The 18223-nt window shown below is 45.3% G+C and overlaps 1 protein-coding gene across 1 annotated transcript; it reads left to right on the forward strand.

Moving 5' to 3' along the window:
- Positions 1–17237, forward strand: RGR (retinal G protein coupled receptor). Its single transcript, XM_075610473.1, has 7 exons — positions 1–215; positions 3471–3627; positions 4684–4805; positions 7486–7639; positions 8183–8300; positions 8977–9090; positions 15391–17237. The coding sequence occupies exons 1-7, from the start codon at positions 137–139 to the stop codon at positions 15532–15534; spliced, it is 888 nt and encodes a 295-aa protein (XP_075466588.1). The 5' UTR covers positions 1–136; the 3' UTR covers positions 15535–17237.
- Positions 17238–18223: the final 986 nt, after the last annotated feature.

Here is an 18223-nt window from a genome sequence, read left to right on the forward strand (position 1 = left end):
TACTGCTGGAAAAAAAAGGGGGTTTTACATAATGACTTGCATGGTGTTACATGTGCAGTGGTCCCTTTAAAAGGAAGCAGTACAAGTCCTGGGGAAGAGAAAGCAGAGCAAAGGCTGTGGATCCCAGTTAGTAAATATGGTCACTTCTTACCCTATTCCCGAAGGATTCACGGAGATTGAGGTATTTGGTATTGGAACAGCTCTACTAGTTGAAGGTAAGAAATCAATTTGATATAAGATCGTACCCACTCATCACATCTCCTCCTAAAATGCTGATGAGTTATACATGAAACAATGGCACGGTTATTATTCTCTATTTATAAGACATCCACATATCACACTGCGCAGAACAATGGTACATACAAGAGGCATACGAAGAACACGACGGCAAGATGTCCCATGCTGATAAAATGGGCAAAAAGGTTCTTGCCCTGATTGGTTTATAGAAATGAAGATGACTTGATTTAAAGATCTGGGGGGGGGGGGGTGGGTTTTCTGGAGCGAACGTTAGTCACATCACATAATATGTACACTTTGTCTGCTTAAATTAGACCGTTTCACATATAAAATAAATTTTTATTGAACCATCACATTGTATCTAAAAATAAAACATTTCAGAAGCTGTATCATGGTTTTGGAGCTAATAATGAGTAGAGACGTGCAAAATGCAACATTTTAAGTGTTTTTTTATTTATCCCCCAAAATTTGATTCCCCGGGAAATGTTTCGCCAAGTCTCAAAGTGCTAGTAATATCTCCCCTGTAGTAAGCGTTCAGCGAAATCTCGCCGGGCAGTGAGTGAAAGATCTCAGCGTTAAGCAAACCTGGTGATTTTAGAGAATTTCACAACATAGCATATTAAATGAAATTGCAAAGTGCGTTGACTTAATGCTCGGCGAACCCTAACGCATTCCGCGTCCTCATGCGAAAGCTATATTGAGCTTCACAAGGCCACCTTGTCCCTAGCTACATACCTGTAAAGGCACAGCCTGTACCATCCTCTCCAAGGAATATAAAATGGAGGTTTAAACCTCCAGCGTCATGCAGACCAATAGGAAACTGCAACACCATCTGTTGCGACTTCCTACTGAACCGCATGACATAGGGGATTTACATACAGAGAAGTACCAGTGCTACCTTTCCAATGATGTATCTCGGGAACCAGGAGATCCCCAAAACAGAAATGAACACGGTTTAGTTCCAGGGAACCCATGCTTCCCTCCCACGTAAACGAATAAAGGGGGAGAGGGTGTAGCACAGGAGTGGCCAACTCCAGTCCTCAATGGCCACCTCCAGGTCAGGTTTTAAGGATATCGCTGCTTCAGCACAGGTGGCTTGGTCAACGACTGGTCCACCAATTAAGTCACCTGTGCTGAAGCAGGAATATCCAAAAAAAACGGACTTGTTGGTGGCCCTTGAGGACTGAAGTTACCCCCCACCCCCTGGTGTAGCAGTTGGACTGCTCCTATTAATATTCAGAATATGAATATTTTCACAGGGACGTGTTGCCGGCTCGTGCAGCGCTGACAGGGAATCCCACCATGTTTAGTTACTGCATTCCTGACGCTGCTAAAGGGACTTTAACCTTTTACTGCCAGGCCCTCCTTTAATTTTGCAAAACAAAGCACTGTTGGTATCCCCAGCGGCACAGGAGCGCAAAGGCTAATTGTGCACCTTAATGTTATTACATCGCATAGTATCGCATTTGCAGACAGTGAGGCTTATTCTGTAAGCTGCGTCAGTGCTGAGCCGTGCCATCTGCACGGAAAGCCCCATTGACTTGACTTTCGTGCAGATCGCCCCATTCAGCATTAGCGGAGCTTACAGAATAAGCCCCAATGTGTCTCATTACGGTCTAGGACATTTGGCCGTGGCCGTTTCACCGCAACCAAATGACCGCCGGCGTTTAGCTGCTGCACACCTCGTTCAGCCATCGGCCGCTTCCCCGCTAAAGGTAAATCACTAACCTTAGCCCTTACCCTAATCCCGTAATATTAACCCCTAATACTAACGCTACCCCCTGCCCTAAACACCTTAACCCCTTACCCTAAAACCCTTTACCCCAATCTCATACCCTAATCACTAAACCCCCTAAAGATAACCACCTACCCTAAAACTTACCTTCTCGCGGCCAAAGGCAGAGGGGCTGCGGCGGAGAGACCCCAAAGGAGAGTTGGTTGCGGCAGGATGCCCGGGGGCACATTTCCCATTCCAGTCTGGTTATGGAGCTTGTGGGAGGAGATAGTGGAGGAGGTAGTGGAGGAGATAGTGGAGGAGGTAGTGGAGGAGGTGGTGGGGGAGATGGTGGAGGAGATGGTGGAGGAGATGGTGGAGGAGATGGTGGAGGAGATGGTGGAGGAGATGGTGGAGGAGATGGTAGAGGAGATAGTAGAGGAGATGGTGGAGGAGATGGTGGAGGAGATGTGGAGGAGATGGTGGAGGAGATGGTGGAGAGATGACAATTATTAAGCGTTTGTCATTTTTTTGCTCGTTGCACTGCCATTTCCCTCCATTTGTGCATCAATGAAACGGCAGCTGCAAACCTCCCGTGACATACAATGCTGTATGTGTCCAATATTTGACTTACAGGGTAAGGGACAAGTTACATGGCATGCATGTAGTATTCTACATCTTGGAAGTGCCATATTGCTTTTCCTCTATATGATATGAAATGAAGGGATATGATAACTATATACAAATATATTGGGGGACAGTACAAGGAGCTTTCAAAAGAACTATTCATCTCACGGGCAGTACAAAGGACACGGGGGCATCCCATAATTTGGAGGAAAGGAGATTTCACCAGCAACACAGGAAATGGTTATTTATAGTAAGAATAGAGGTTTGTGAGTCGGTGCTCCAGCTAAAGGGGAAAGAACGTGACTGGACTGCTCTCTGCTAGTACAAAAACGTATTTATTGGCACATTAAAAACAGCAAGGGGAGAAAAAAAACCTCTTACGCGTTTCGCACAGCATCTGCGCCTTATCAAAGAGTTTTACAGTTACAATGTGGAACTCGTTACCCATGGAGACTGATGGCAGATACAATAGATTTGTTCAAAAAAAAAAGTTGGACATCTTTTTAGAAAGGAAAGGTATACAGGGATATACCAAATAAGTAAACATGGGAAGGATCTTGATCCAGGGAGTAATCTGATTACCGATTCTTGGAGTCAGGAAGGAATTTATTTTTCCCCTTATGAGATATCTTTGGATGATATTTCACTGGGGTTTTTTGTTTGCCAACATACTGTAAGTACGGTTATAGCATAAAGTATCTGTCATCTAAATTTAGTATAGGTTGAACTTGATGGATGCATGTCTTTTTTCAACCTCATCTACTATGGAACTATGTAACTATATATAAGGATATAGGTACAGGATGGATTTTTACAGTACAGTAGTTGCAAATATGATTGCCTATTTTACTGCTTTGTTTGGAAACTTGGGTAATCGTTTTCTCTCTTCCAGCTCTGCTTGGGTTTCTTTTGAATGGATTGACAATCCTTTCTTTCTACAAAATCAGAGAGCTCAGAACTCCTAGCAACCTCCTCATAATAAGCCTTGCGGTGGCCGATACTGGGCTGTGCATGAATGCTTTCGTAGCTGCCTTTTCCAGCTTTTTGAGGTAAAATCTAAGCCTGTGACACAATAGCATGCAATAACAATTGCAATGGCCCTTCACCCACACAGTGCAAATATGCTATTGGCCATCCAAGAATGGAAGAAAACCGTGCTGAGAGCTTCAAAAAGAGCCGGCCACACAGAAAATAAGCTTGGCAGTACTGGCCAAGATCTGTGTGTTGAGTCTACATCTGGGGTGGGCAACTCCAGTTCTCAGGGGCTACCAACAGGACAGGTTTACAGGATATCCCTGCTTCAGCACAGGTGGCTCAATCAGCGACTCAGTCAAAGCCACTTGTGCAGAAGCAGGGATAGCCTGAAAACCTACCTGTTGGTGGCCTTTGAGGACTGGAGTTGCCCTACCCCTGGTGTTCATCATATGTTATGTTTATGGGGGTCATTTACTAAAGCATCTGAGCTGCACAACCAGTGAAAAAATTATTGAACCTTATTTATCAAAGAGAAAAATCCAATTGTTTGATAAATATGGTGTTGTGTTTATACCCAAGTTTTACACTCATTTTAGTAAAGAGACCCATGTGTGGCTGTCATAGATTACACATCACTAAATGGGGTTATTTAATAAAATCTCCAGGCTCCAACACTGGCTCAGAACCAGCACATTTATCAAAGGAAAAAGTCCTGTTTCTTTCAATGGAGTTACATTTTTTTTATCAATCTGGTGCGTTTTTTTCTGCCCTAATTTTGCTGCACGGAGACTTTGATAAATGATGACTAAAGAGTGTAATACTTTAATGCACTGTGGAAGCACAGATGTTTGGGCCGATGATCCACATCTTCATCAGAAGCCCACTGGAACATTAAAACTGGCCCAATTTTTCTTAACATCCTATAAGAACCAATTATGACGCAGATTCGATTGACTATAGTATACTGGAAATAAATATTACCATAAGCATGTCAATACATTTTATTCTGGAAATAAGTGCCCCTAAAATAAAATATGAATTACCACCAAAAAATACCTGAGAGTTAAGTTTGGTTGATTTCATTGTATAGGGGCTGGGGGCCTCACTGATTGATTATAACTTGTTTACAGGTACTGGCCATATGGCTCTGATGGTTGCCAGATTCATGGATTCCAGGGTTTTGTGGCTGCTCTGTCCAGTATCAGCTCTTGTGCTGCAATAGCCTGGGATCGTTACCACCAGTATTGTACTCGTAAGTGCAGATACATTGAGACACACCTACTGTACTTCACAGATCATTGGGAACACTCTGTAGGTTAAGCGAGGGCAGGTACAAAGTATGGATACATCATACGTTTTTATTTACGTGTGGTATTTTGTACAGTATGTTTTTGGGGGTTCTGCCTTCAGTTTCTCTTCTATCATTACTGGTCACAAAATAACATAGCGGTTAATTCGTACTGTAGTTCACAAAACCTCAAAATTACTATTTGTTTTAATACCCCAACTGTTTCAAGAACGGTGAACATTTGAAGATGTTAAAACATACAGTATTGGGATTGTAATAAAAATCATTAGAAAATCCTGGTGTTAAAGAGTCTTTGGATTGTCATAACATTTAATAAATTAAATAAATATGTGGAAATTCATCCCCAATGAATAATCAATCTATCAATCCTTATTTTGTATTACATTGATTTTAAGATGAAGTATGACTTAAATCCTTATTTAATAAACCAAAAGGAAAATATGAAAGGATATTGAACATTAACACACTGAATACAGATATATACCCCCAAAAGCCATGTATGAGTAACCACACACAACCATATTACTGTACATCGACAATACTGGATTTATAATGATATGAATATTACCAATAGCTGCAGCAAAGGAGGTTTTAATACATTTGTTATCCTTATTTGTTGGGATAAATGCATGAACCCATGTTGTGTCTGCAGAGAGGGCACTGTATCATACAGTATATGAAGAATATGTATCTTCTTAGAAGCGCTCTGGTTCTGCCTTGTTTCTGTTTATGTGTCAGATAGTTCTTGGTCCCTGTAATGTTAGTCGTCAGGGTTTTTTTCCGCTGTGCTGTACGTTGCTGCAGCAGAATAAAGTGTTGCGAGTTACCACTGTCTGCTTCTTGCCCAAGCAAATTCTCTCCTCAATACCCAACACTTTTGTGGCAACTGCAAGATTGGGGAATTAAGCATTCCGGGAAAGAACGCTATCTTGGAGGCTGAAGACTGAGTTTGCATCTTAAAAAATGACTATAAAGTACCCTACGATGGCTCGTGTTCTAAAATGAGTGTGGAGGAGAGACTGGAAAGCAGCAAACGACTTCCGGCCATACGCAAACCATCAACATGAACTGTCAGCTCTTAAAGGCTGTCTGCTTTGGGGAAAAAAGAGTTGCCACTCCTGAAAAAGGACATTGAGTCATCCTGGGTATGTTACATGCAGCTCATCCAGGAATTGTGGGAATAAAAGCACTATAGCCAGAAGGTATATCTGGTGGCCCAGAATTGATTGAATCAGACATGGAAAGATTTATACTGTGTATGAGCTCAGGGCATGGCAAGCAACTTGACAGACCCCACCAAAAAGCCCCAATGTTTGTATGGGAAATTACTAAGATGCTTTGGTCCTTACTTCCCATTGACTTTGCTAGGATATTCCAAGGGAAGAACTTCCTGATAGTCATTCCTACACAAAATATTTCAAAGGGATTTTGGTCTCATCATAAATGTCTCCTGCTACAATCACTGCCCTTTGACAGCTGTTTGCAACTCATGGGGCACCAGAAGCCCTTGTGTCTGATAATGGAACTGCTTTTACCTCTGATGAATTCAAGAGTTTGGGTCAAAAATAACCTAATTTGAGCTTTCACTATTGCTTCTCGCTGTCCACAAGCAATTAGACAAGCTGAACTGATGGTACTGACAACCAAAGATGTGAGGGTGATTGGCTGACAATGCTTGCTTATTTCCTCTTTTCTTAACATGTCACTCCATGCTGAGTACTGGAGTCAGCCCAGTCAAGCTGCTCATGGGATGTTGTCTCAAGACCTGCCTTGCCCGTCTCAACCCAGAACTACAGTTTCAAGACTTACAACAAAAGCAGAACCAGGCTCTTTCTTCTCATCATCATCCTAGTGTTCTTTCAGTCCATAAGATTCATATTCATGTGATGCTTTGGAGCTGGACCAAAGTCCTACAGTAAGTCAGAGGACCTACATGCAAATCGCAGATGGACAAGACTGGAATTGCCATGTTGACCATTTACGAAGATTCTGTTCCACAAGTGGCACCACTTTAGAAGGCCCTCAGGGTGAACTTTCCCTGGAGCCAGCTGTATATGCTCCAATTTGCCCACATTTTCCTGGCATCCGGGATTCCCCTAATTTTTTCTGCAATTTCTTGCCCACCAAGTGCTTTAGAGCAGTGTTTTCAAACCTCTCCTCGTGACCCACAGCCACACGAGGTTTTGGGAATAACCCCTGTGCTTGCATCCAGGTGAATGCACTTTTTTTTTTTTTCATATTAATAGAATGGTGATGTGGGGAACGGGGAGAGGTTTGAAAAATACTGATTTATAGCGACTACAGCACAGTTAAATGCGCCCCAGGTTAATTGATGATGACATCGGCTAATGGGAGAGGGGTGTTGGGGATGCATTGTGGGCACTGTAACATGTAGAGTGAAGAATACGTATCTTTTCAGAAGCTCCCAAGCTCTGCCTTATTTGTTTCTGTCTACATAAAGGTGTTGGTTGTTGTTAGTGAGATTAATTCGTTTCCACTGCCTGCTTTCTGACCAAGCACACTCTGTCCACAACACCTAACAGCCCACACAATCATGGCTTGCTGTGTGTAGAGAATATCAGAGGCTTGTTTATACATTACAACCCCTCGTGTATCTTTGCAGGTAGTAAGCTACACTGGAGCACAGCAGTATCAGTGGTAATGTTTGTCTGGGCCTTCTCTGCCTTCTGGTCTGTGATGCCCCTTTTTGGGTGGGGTGAATATGACTATGAACCTTTAAGGACCTGCTGTACATTAGATTACACCAAGGGAGACAGGTAAGGTTCAACCGAAACTGTTTAAATGAGTCAACAATATATTAGAGATAGAATATGAGGCTGCTGTAATACTGTAAAACAGGGGTGGCCAACCCCAGTCGTCAAGGGCCACCAACAGGTCAGGTTTTAAGAATATCTCTGCTTCAGCACAGGTGACTCAATCAGAGGCTCAGTGAAAGACTGAGCCTCTGATTGAGCCACCTGTGCTGAAGCAGGGACTGATTGAGCAACCTTTGTGGAAGCAGGGATTGATTGAGACACCTGTGCTGAAGCAGGGACTGATTGAGCACCTGTGCTGAAGCCGGGACTGGTTGAGCCACCTCTGCTGATGCAGGAACTGATTGAGCCACCTCAGCTGAGGCAGGGACTGATTGAGCACCTGTGCTGAAGCAGGAACTTCCTTAAAACAGGCCATTGAGGACTGGAGGTTGCCATCCCTACACTAGTGAATAGTTGTCTGAAAATTAAATGTGGACCAGTAGTCAACATGATATTGTGGTTTTAACAGCAAATGTTCTTTCTCCTTCTCCTTTGCTTTGACAGAAATTTCATCTCATTCCTTCTTCCTCTGGCCTTCTTTGAGTTTCTAATCCCCCTGTTCATCATGATGACGGCTTACCAGTCAATACACCAGAAGTTGAAGAAAAGTGGGCAGTTCAAGGTACATACTGTACACCACACCATCTAACACTTTTTATTTTAGCGTCTACATTCTTAGGGCTACTCAGAAGAAGATTGCTGGGGAATCGTGGTAATCCCCTTTCTGTGTTTAGTGAATTGATTGAATTGTTTCTACTGTGAAAGTTTTAAGCATTTGGTTTATGCTGATGTAATGCCACAACAATGGCTTCAATGTTGTATAAATCTCTTTGGCTCTTCAAAATGAATTGATTTTGAGGTCCACGCAAACGGACTTGCCTTGCAGCCCTTTGAGATGTTGTATCCATTCACGTGAAAGGAAAAGAGACGTAGGAAGGAGGATGATCCAAACAGTGGCTGCAGATATCCAGTGAAAATGATGGGGCAGGCAAATAACGCAAAGTTCTAATAAATACTAATTACTTAATGCATGACTTTCATAACCGTGGCAGGCGACAGATCGATACTAACAGACGATGTGTCAAAGAGATAAAGCAGTATTTCACATTTCAGCAGCTAGATATTTCAAGTTGAAGGCTACACAGATCAACAAATATTGTTACATTTATTCCTACACCTTTGTTATGTGATCAACACAGACATTCTTTATATTGTGTATGACTGTAACGAGGGATTTTGTTTTTTGTTTATGCTATGGTAACACTTTTAAGTGTGTCTTATCCAATCTTTCTCCTTAGTTCAGCACAGGTTTACCAGTAAAGGCATTGGCGATTTGTTGGGGGCCGTATTCTCTTCTGTGCTTTTACGCCATCGTTCAGGATGCGACCATCCTTTCTCCGAAACTCCGCATGGTAAGAAAAGCCTGCGTTCCAGTCATTAAATGCTGTGTAGTGTGGGTGGGACCAGTGAGATGTTGCCCTGAAACTTACAAAAAGTCCATGTCAACAGAACTAGCAAGAGAATGGCCATCGCCTTGAGAATTTATTTATAAAATGTGTTACCAGGAAGTAATACATTGAGAGTTACCGCTCGTTTTGAAGTATGTCCTGGGCATAGGGTTAAGATGACAAATAATACATGGTTAGAAATACAGTTACATAAGTGAACAGGGTATATATATTATATACAAGAAATTGCATGCATATGTAACCCATGTCCCCCCCCCTCCACTCCCCCCCGGTCGCAGATTGGACCACTAGGGTGTAGTGAGGGCTGGCAACATGCATGTTGGTGGTGCATACCTGTGAGGAACAGGAGGGCCTGAGTCTCCCGCGTTGGCAGTGGGGATAACAGGGACAGGCTTCTGGGGTATATGCCTCCATCTTCTTAGCAGTCCTTGTGGTGCAGCGCCTCCATCTCTATACGCCCCAGGGATATGGGGTGAGACCCTTACAGAGAAACCCTGGTCCCAAGGCAAATGATCCAGATCTCACACAGTCTTTATATAAAAGCAGCAATGTCTCTTTATTGTCCTTAACACAGCACTCAAGCAGCAGTTCATATGCACCGCAGCAGTTCATATACATCAGTGCTTTCAATTGTAACAGGTCTATTCCTCCACTCCTCTCCTCCAGGCTGTACCCTAGCAGGATGGGCTGTTTGGGGCTTCAATACCCCAACCCCCACCTCCAGGATGTACTCTCTGTGTGAGGGTAGATCTTCCCCCCCTCACCCCCTCAGCAGGGTGAGGGGCATTGTTCCACAGCACTACCGTGCTATCAGCTCTACTCAAGGTGCTGAGTGTCTCCTCTCCTGTCTCCTTCAAACTCCCAGACCATCTCTCTCTCTCTCTCTCTGCTCCAGCACTCTCTGCCCCCAAGACAGAACTCAACTCCTCAGTTCCCAGGACATAACTACTTGTCACTTACAGGAACAGGCAGACTAACTTTAGACAGCCCCACCCCTCATGATGTCACGAGGACCTCCCCTCTGTCTCAGGCCTGCAGACAGAGTCAGGGGCCTGCCTCTATCACTCAAGGCAGGGCTTGATGTGGGGGAAAAACCCATGATAACTACTGGCGGCCTGCCCTTAACAGGATTTACACCAGTAGGAGAAAGATATATAACCCCCATTTCTTACCGGGGTTACACTCTCCCTCAGGTGGAATCCAATGGTCCCCACTTGGACCTAACTTTAGCAGCACCATCCTGCGGTGAACAAACCTGGGAAACAAAGCATTGCAGATTATGACATTACTTGAAACATTCACCAGGTGGTATACAACAGCACGGTTACTCCCAACGGGGAGAACCATTAATGATAATGTTTCGGGTCAGGCTTCCGTACCTTCCTCCCATTGTGGTCAGTTATGGTAATGTAGTAGGGTTGCACCGACCCAGACTCCGGACGGTATATCACACTGTGCATGTATATGCATCGCCCTATACTCCAGGCCCGGACCACCTCACTGATTCGGTCCTCATTGTAGTAACCCGCCTTACCAAACTTCGTTCTCAAATACTCTTGTACGGCCTCCCTGAGCCAACTATCTCTGTTCTCCTCTATTTCCCTCATTATGGATTCAGGTACATAAGGGTACTCGTACCTGTGGAACTGCCTATACCTGAATACTATGGCTCTGTCTGCTCTGCTCAACTTAGGCAGTTTCTTAGGACCTGCCCTGCTTGGCAGTACCCAAAACTCTGGTTCTGCAGGAGCAATGTCATCATACAATATACTAGGCCCCTTAGGCATGAGGAGTTTTTGCTCTATCTCCTGGTATCTGTGCTCTAACTCATCCACCACCTCCTGGGGAGTATAGGCACCTACCGCCCACCAAAGATCAACTATGTTGTTCCTGATCAACAGGAACCTGGTGCGGTCCATCCCTTTGTGGTAACCAGTGAACAGGGGTGCCCACCACTTGTCACTGTGCTCGTACTCTGACATGGGGCTAGAAGTACCTGTCTCGGACTCGGCTTGTGATGAGACACTGGACGTGATCACCTCTGTAGAGCGCGAGCAGCTGCGTCTACCCTTAGCGTTAATGTAGATGGTAGGATTCATTTTGTGGACCACTTTACTTACAGGCCCGGCCTCAGCAGTAGTATGGGACCCTCAGGCCCTCCCTCTAGGCACAGGAGAAAAAGGTACATGGTTAGGCATACGTATCACAGTATCATATGGTACTTCCCCATCAGATCCCTCGTCACTTAGTTCCCAATCCCGCAAATCTTTGGAATACTTGGGGTTCTTACTTAACTTATCCCCGCTAGGTCCCGGTGTCATGACTCGTGACGGGGCAGGGGCAGTGGCCGGGGCAAGGACGCTAGGGGCTGGGTCTGGGGCAATGTCCGTTTCAATGTCCAGCAAGCGGGTGATACCGCAACCACTGGGCACTTTCTTGCCTGCCCTCTCCGGCGTGCTTCGTGCTCCTCTGTGAACGCCGGTCAAGGTTGGCAAGTGCAGCCACCATGGCGGCTCCTCATCTGCAAAGATGGCCGCCGGGCCTCCGTGCCAGCCGAAACCGGAAGTGTCATCATCGTTGCCACCCGCGGAATCTCCAGCCGCTCCGTGGTCACGCACCGGAAGTGCGTCGAAGACCGGAAGGGGCGGTGGTGGATCATCCAGTCCGCGGATGGGTAAGTAGGGCGCAAGCCTCTCCTTCTTGCCCTCTGCAGGATCCTTCTTCGCCAGGCGGGAGTAAGGGGTGGTGGAGTCTCCTTACCGCTCCGCTGCCGGCGGATGACATCTGCTTTCTCCAGAGCCGTCTCGGATCCCGTCTCCGCTGCACTGGGAGTCACCACGGCCGTGGGACTTCTACGTGCCTCAGGCCGCACCAGCGCTCGCCGTCGGTGGGTGTCCGGACTCATATGCTCCCTCTCTCCGGTAAGTGGACCGCCATCTTTCTTACAGCTGGGGAGGTTCGCTGGTAGGCACATCCCCACAGATGAAACGGCATCTTCTTCCTCCGAAGACGACTTGATCGGATCCTCCGCTAGGGAGTCACCTGGGTCTATTGCGGCCCCGCCAGTGGGTAGTGGTATGAAACGGGCCCGCTCCGGTACCTCCACTGCGGTCGCGCTCTTCTCCGCCGGATCTCCGCTCGACTCTGTAGTCGGCTGGGCCTTGGTTCCCACCTCAGTAGTGGTGCAGCGAACTAGGGCAGCCTCGTCCGCTGTCTATCCCACCTCCGTTAGTGTTCCTGGAGAGGCACCACAAGGGGTCTTTAGCATGGGCCATGGTTTGTTAGGCCATAAGAATTACGTGCCACATTGAGGGCATCGTGCTTTGGTGCTTGCGGCCGTTCCGGGTGTCCTGCAGTGGACGCACAGACACCGGAGGTACTCTCGGCCCTCGATCTCCACCACCAGGTAGCCTCCTGGGAGTTGGAAAACTGTCGTGCTCAGTTCTGACATAGTTAGCTAAGGGGTGGAACAGTTCAATGTTTCAGCTCCGCTCTCTGTGAATGTCAGACAAAAGTGAAGCTCCTCGCTCTCACTTCCTGTCCCTCCCGGGGAGGACGCTCCTGATTGGTTCTCCTTGTGCCCCCTCCCTCTGGTGGAAACATGATGAGGGGCACTCCTTCTCTCAGTGTGACGTGGCCTTGTCTGTTGGCCAGTCACAGCACAGGTGGGTGGGCTTTCGGCTTTCGCGCCACTTCGCTCCTTTTGCAGGGGATCTGGGTTTGGCGCCAAACCTCTGCATATCTCCCTCCACATTTCTCTGACAGTCTCTTTGCACGGTTCACGTGTGCGATCCAGGATTGGCGGGAGTCGCCATTTTAGTTCGGCTGCTAACTGCTGGGCCGTGGATGGCGCTGCGGTCGCCATTTTTAACTCTTTCTTGCTCCGCGGAGCACATGTAGTGACGGCCGCCATCTTTGATGAGCCCTCCAAATGTATAATTGTACTATTCTCAGTGTCTAGTGTATAGCTTGTTCCTAGACACTGACTGTTCTCACACTGTTCACTAAACGCTCTCTGCATGCTTTCACTGATGCTTTTACCCACTGATATGATGTGGCATACCCCAGGCTAGGCAGAACTCCTTCTCTGTGCACCGCACTCGCTGACAGTTCCTACAAGTACTCTGTGGTGTGTTTTATGTGGGTGCTGGCTAGTGTACCCGGGCATCTCCCTAAGGTACGGGTGTCTCCTACTTTTGGCCACTCATAGTGCGGGCCCTGGGCCATGGTCCCTGGACAAGTTAACAGGCTAACCCCCCCAGTTGCCTCACACTATCTGCCTCAGGGGACTAGGACAGCTATAGCTCCACACCCATCTTACATCACCCTCTTAGGGCACCCAGGGCGTACTGTGGGGGAATCCACGCTCCCCTGACTACCCCTGGTATTACATGCCCTACTCTCTCCAGTACTTGCACGGAAGGTGCACTTCACTCTTCCCGCTCTGCTTCACTGAAAGCCTGTCCTGTTCTGGATCTCAGCAGCTCGCCTCCAAATGTAACCCATGTTTCCCCCCCCCCCTTCCCCGGTCGCAGATTGGACCTCTAGGGTGTAGTGAGGGCTGGTTACGTGTATGTTGGTGGTGCATACCTGTGAGGAACAGGAGGGCCTGAGTCTCCCGCGTTGGTAGTGGGGATAACAGGGACAGGCTTCTGGGGTATATGCCTCCATCTTCTTAGCAGTCCTTGTGGTGCAGAGCCTCCATCTCTATACGCCCCAGGGATATGGGGTGGGACCCTTACAGAGAAACCCTGGTCCCAGGGCAAATGATCCAGATCTCACACAGTCTTTATATAAAAGCAGCAATGTCTCTTTATTGTCCTTAACACAGCACTCAAGCAGCAGTTCATATGCACCGCAGCAGTTCATATACATCAGTGCTTCCAATTGTAACAGGTCTATTCCTCCACTCCTCTCCTCCAGGCTGTACCCTAGCAGGATGGGCTGTTTGGGGCTTCAATACCCCAACCCCCACCTCCAGGATGTACTCTCTGTGTGAGGGTAGATCTTCCCCCCCTCACCCCCTCAGCAGGGTGAGGGGCATTGGTCCACAGCACTACCGTGCTATCAGCTCTACTCAAGGTGCTGAGCGTCTCCTCTCCTTCAAACTCCCAGACCATCTCTCTCTCTCTCTCTCTCTCTCTGCTCCAGCACTCTCTGCTCCCAAGACAGAACTCAACTCCTCAGCTCCCAGGACATAACTACTTGTCACTTACAGGAACAGGCAGACTAACTTTAGACAGCCCCACCCCTCATGATGTCAACAGGACCTCCCCTCTGTCTCAGGCCTGCAGGCAGAGTCAGGGGCCTGCCTCTATCACTCAAGGCAGGCCTTGATGTGGGGGAAAAACCCATGATAACTACTGGCGGCCTGCCCTTAACAGGATTTACACCAGTAGGAGAAAGATATATAACCCCCATTTCTTACCGGGGCTACACATAATTAAAGATAATATATATTATGGTTATATATAACAGTTACAGACCAGATTAAAATGTGAGACAGCTTTGGTTTTGAATGAACTTAAACTGGTAGTGGATGTGAGAATCTCCGGTAGACTGTTCCAGTTTTGGGGTGCACAGTAAGAGAAGGAGGAGCGGCCGGATACTTTGTTGAGCCTTGGGACCATGAACAGCCTTTTGGAGTCTGATCTCAGGTGATAAGTGCTGCATGTGGTAGGGGTGAGGAGCTTGTTCAGAGAGCTGGGTAGCTTGCCCAGAAAGTATTTGAAGGCAAGACAGGAAAGATTAACTTTGCGCCTAGACTCAAGTGATGACCAATCTAGTTCTTTGAACATTTCGCAGTGGTGTGTGTTGTAGTTGCATTGGAGAACAAAACAGCATATTGAATTGTAGTGGGTGTCAAATTTGTTAAGAATGGCGGTGCGTGCAGCAAAAACGTTGGTTATTTATAGCATAATAAATAACTGTATTTGGAAATCCGTGCTGCTTCCACCTCTTCCTTTGTGTATTATATAATACCCATGATAAAGCATAGTCTGTAACTGCAAAGGAAAATAACAGTAATGTTTAAAATGGGCTAAAAAATGTCTGGGATACGACAGCAGGAAAATATAGAAAGGGGACGGCTTGTTAAAATAGTACAACATGTTTTATAAAAATTAGGTAAGCAGGACAATGGTTAAGTGAGTAAATGTCTGTAGCGTTATTCCCTTGACATGCTTAATACAGTGAGTGCCCAGTACTTTGTGTCCAACACAGTACTTTTGTGTCTTCTTGCAGATGCCAGCCATCTTGGCCAAGATTTCGCCCGCAGTGAACGCCTTTGTGTATGGACTTGGAAATGAGCATTACAGAGGTGGGATCTGGCAGTTTCTTACCGGACAAAAGGTTGAAAAAGCAGAAACTGAGAACAAAACAAAGTAACCTGCTGTACAGGGCAAAACTGTACTTCTCGTATACGTATGATTAGCGCCCAGAAACAGGTAGTAGAGAGAAGTGTTATGTAACGTACACAGGCGTTTGGTAGAGATGGGCGAATCCGCCCAAATCCGTTTCCCGAATTTTCGCTGATGTTACCTCCAAAATCCATTTTGCTTTGTAAAATCCGCAAACGGATTTGGGCGGTTTCAATCCGCGCAGATTCAATCCGCTGGATACGACCTGTGGACGGATTTGTTGAATCCAATAAGGGGTTGCAGACTTGTATTGGTAATAATAATCCGAAATCCGTAAAACGCGAATCGCCCTTTTTGAGATTGATCCGCTGAAATCCGTGATTCAAATGAACCGGTCGATCCGCTGCAGATCCAAGTTTGCCAAAAAAATTCGCCCATCTCTAGCGTTTGGTTGCACATTAGAGAAGTGAATGCATTACAGCAAGGACAATATGAAAGATCACGTTATTCCCATGCTAATATTCACTGGTTATGTTGCTTTTTGCTTCCCTGGTTCCACTTTTATGTTGCTTGCTACTGTAGTTCCATTCAATCCAAGTGCATGGGGTTACATGATTGGGGGGAACATGTCCTTCATAAGAGGACTTCTACAGCACAATTTGTGGGTTCAAGATTATACAGTAACTTGAAATTTGGAAACACACAAAAAAATCAATATGCAGATAAAAACAATATTTTATTAGTAAAATTAACATGGAAAAAGAACACTGGGTGAGATAATGTGGAGAAATGCCCCCATTCCTTTTGAATATTGTTTTACTGTACTAATCTAATGCCTTCCACACCGGGGGGGGGCCTTCAATACAATTCTGCTGATGTCTGAGCACTGCAATGTTACCCCCGACATGGCACATACTGTACAGTAACTAAAAGCAGTCACTGAAGTCACAACGATGGCCTGCTTTCTATTGGCTTACAGGAGTGAGGTTGGCCCAATGACAATAGCGAGTTCCCAAAAGGGAGGAAAAAATCTGGGGGTTTTGATTATTTGAAAAGAAGACATAGCATAAAACAAGTCGGGGATATTGCTGCTTTATAAACTCTTTCAGTTAAATAATATTTTTGAAGTTAAAAATATGGAGGAACAATTTGAAATAAATTAATGTGACCTCATTTTCCCATAAGCATCTGCAAACCTGGTCAACATGTTTCCTATTATTTAACAGGATATAGGATAAGTATCTGCATTACATGTAGTATAGGTTGAACATTGATGGAGATACAGTATGTCTTCTTTCAACCTCGTCTACTATATAACTATGTAACTGCCAGAACAAAGCAAATTGCATGTGCGAATAAAGCCTGACAGAGTACGGATGGGATTCACTAAACAAGGGGTGCTGGAGCTCGAATCCACATTATCTGCCATTGCCTTATTGGAGCTTTGTGAATTCCCCCCTATGTACAGTAGAAGGACTGGAATCATTGTCCGTGACGGTTATCAAATAGAAAAGCTTTTCTAAGCCACCATATTTCTAATGAAACATGTGTCCATCCATGATCGGGTAATGTTCCTTACATTTTTGTCTATTCCTTTCCAGTATTGCTATTCTGACTAAACTTCACCACTGTCACATGCTTCCTTTTCCTAGACTTGTTTGCATACATGATGTCTGCGTTCATTTGAAATTCTAATAAAAATCGACCAGCTGTGTGGTTTGCTCCTGTTTCCATGCGCCCATTTTAAATGTGTTCAAAGCATATCAGTGCTTGTGTTTTTATAACTTATGCAGTCCTTTGATTACAATATTTTACAGTTTCTTAAAAATCATATAATGTTCTCTGAACACACCTTTCATACTGTACACCCCAAAAAATGAATGTAAGCCTCAGTCTTCTCAGTGGGTCAGTCTATACGCAGCAGACAGTTTGTCCCTCGCAGATGTTTGCCAATGAGAACTGTCTTTGCTGTGGGAAACGAGGTCAGCAGAAAGCATCTGGAGCTGGCAGCAGATACTAGGACACGACCTATTAAATGAGCTTAATCTCAGCTCTTTTTCGAATGTTTAATCAAATAAGCATGACAATAAGGTAGCACCATGTAAAATGCCACCACTTACAGAATCGCGTATTGAATTTATATGGAATCGTGTTAATCATCAAACCAATTTGTTGTTTTTTTTTATAATTCTCTTAATCATCAAAGTCGCAGTGAAGTTCTGGTGAATAAACCTTGACTTTCTGTATTGTTGAACATATTTCGTCAATACTACTCAGGATTACTATATGCCTAGATTATTACTATTTGGAACTGGTGACATTATACAAGTTATGATGATAGAAGTTGTATACAAAATCTCAGACGTTTAATATTATGATGCTATGTGATATCTACAGTATTGTTTCACATGTTTTAGTGTATTAACAAAGCCCATTTATAATGTTAGCCATAAACAAGGTACCCAAAGGAAGCGAACACTTATTAGTTATGTGGTTTATGCTTAAAACCTTATGGGAAATATTACGCTAGTGGAAATGCCACCATTGGATTAGCATGTCAGCCGCTTTCTCTGGGACGTGTGTAGCTTTTGTTCAGAACAGCACCCCTCTTTCTTATGGGATAGGCCCAAAAAAGACAAAGGGCAATGAAAAGATCTCAACTTCACTGCTGTTGGAGCAGCTTACAGTACAATGGGAAGTAAGGACACACAGACCCC

This window comes from Ascaphus truei, chromosome 8 (assembly GCF_040206685.1).
Source record: "Ascaphus truei isolate aAscTru1 chromosome 8, aAscTru1.hap1, whole genome shotgun sequence".
Lineage (NCBI taxonomy): Eukaryota > Metazoa > Chordata > Amphibia > Anura > Ascaphidae > Ascaphus > Ascaphus truei.

What these genes read in the sequence shown, in the direction of transcription:
- RGR (XM_075610473.1), top strand. Translation starts at nt 137, where the DNA reads ATGGTCACTTCTTACCCTATTCCCGAAGGATTCACGGAGATTGAGGTA. An exon ending in TTACCACCAGTATTGTACTC is followed by an intron (nt 4,806 to 7,485) that starts GTAAGTGCAGAT and finishes GTATCTTTGCAG; the next exon opens with GTAGTAAGCTACACTGGAGC. An exon ending in GATTACACCAAGGGAGACAG is followed by an intron (nt 7,640 to 8,182) that starts GTAAGGTTCAAC and finishes TTGCTTTGACAG; the next exon opens with AAATTTCATCTCATTCCTTC.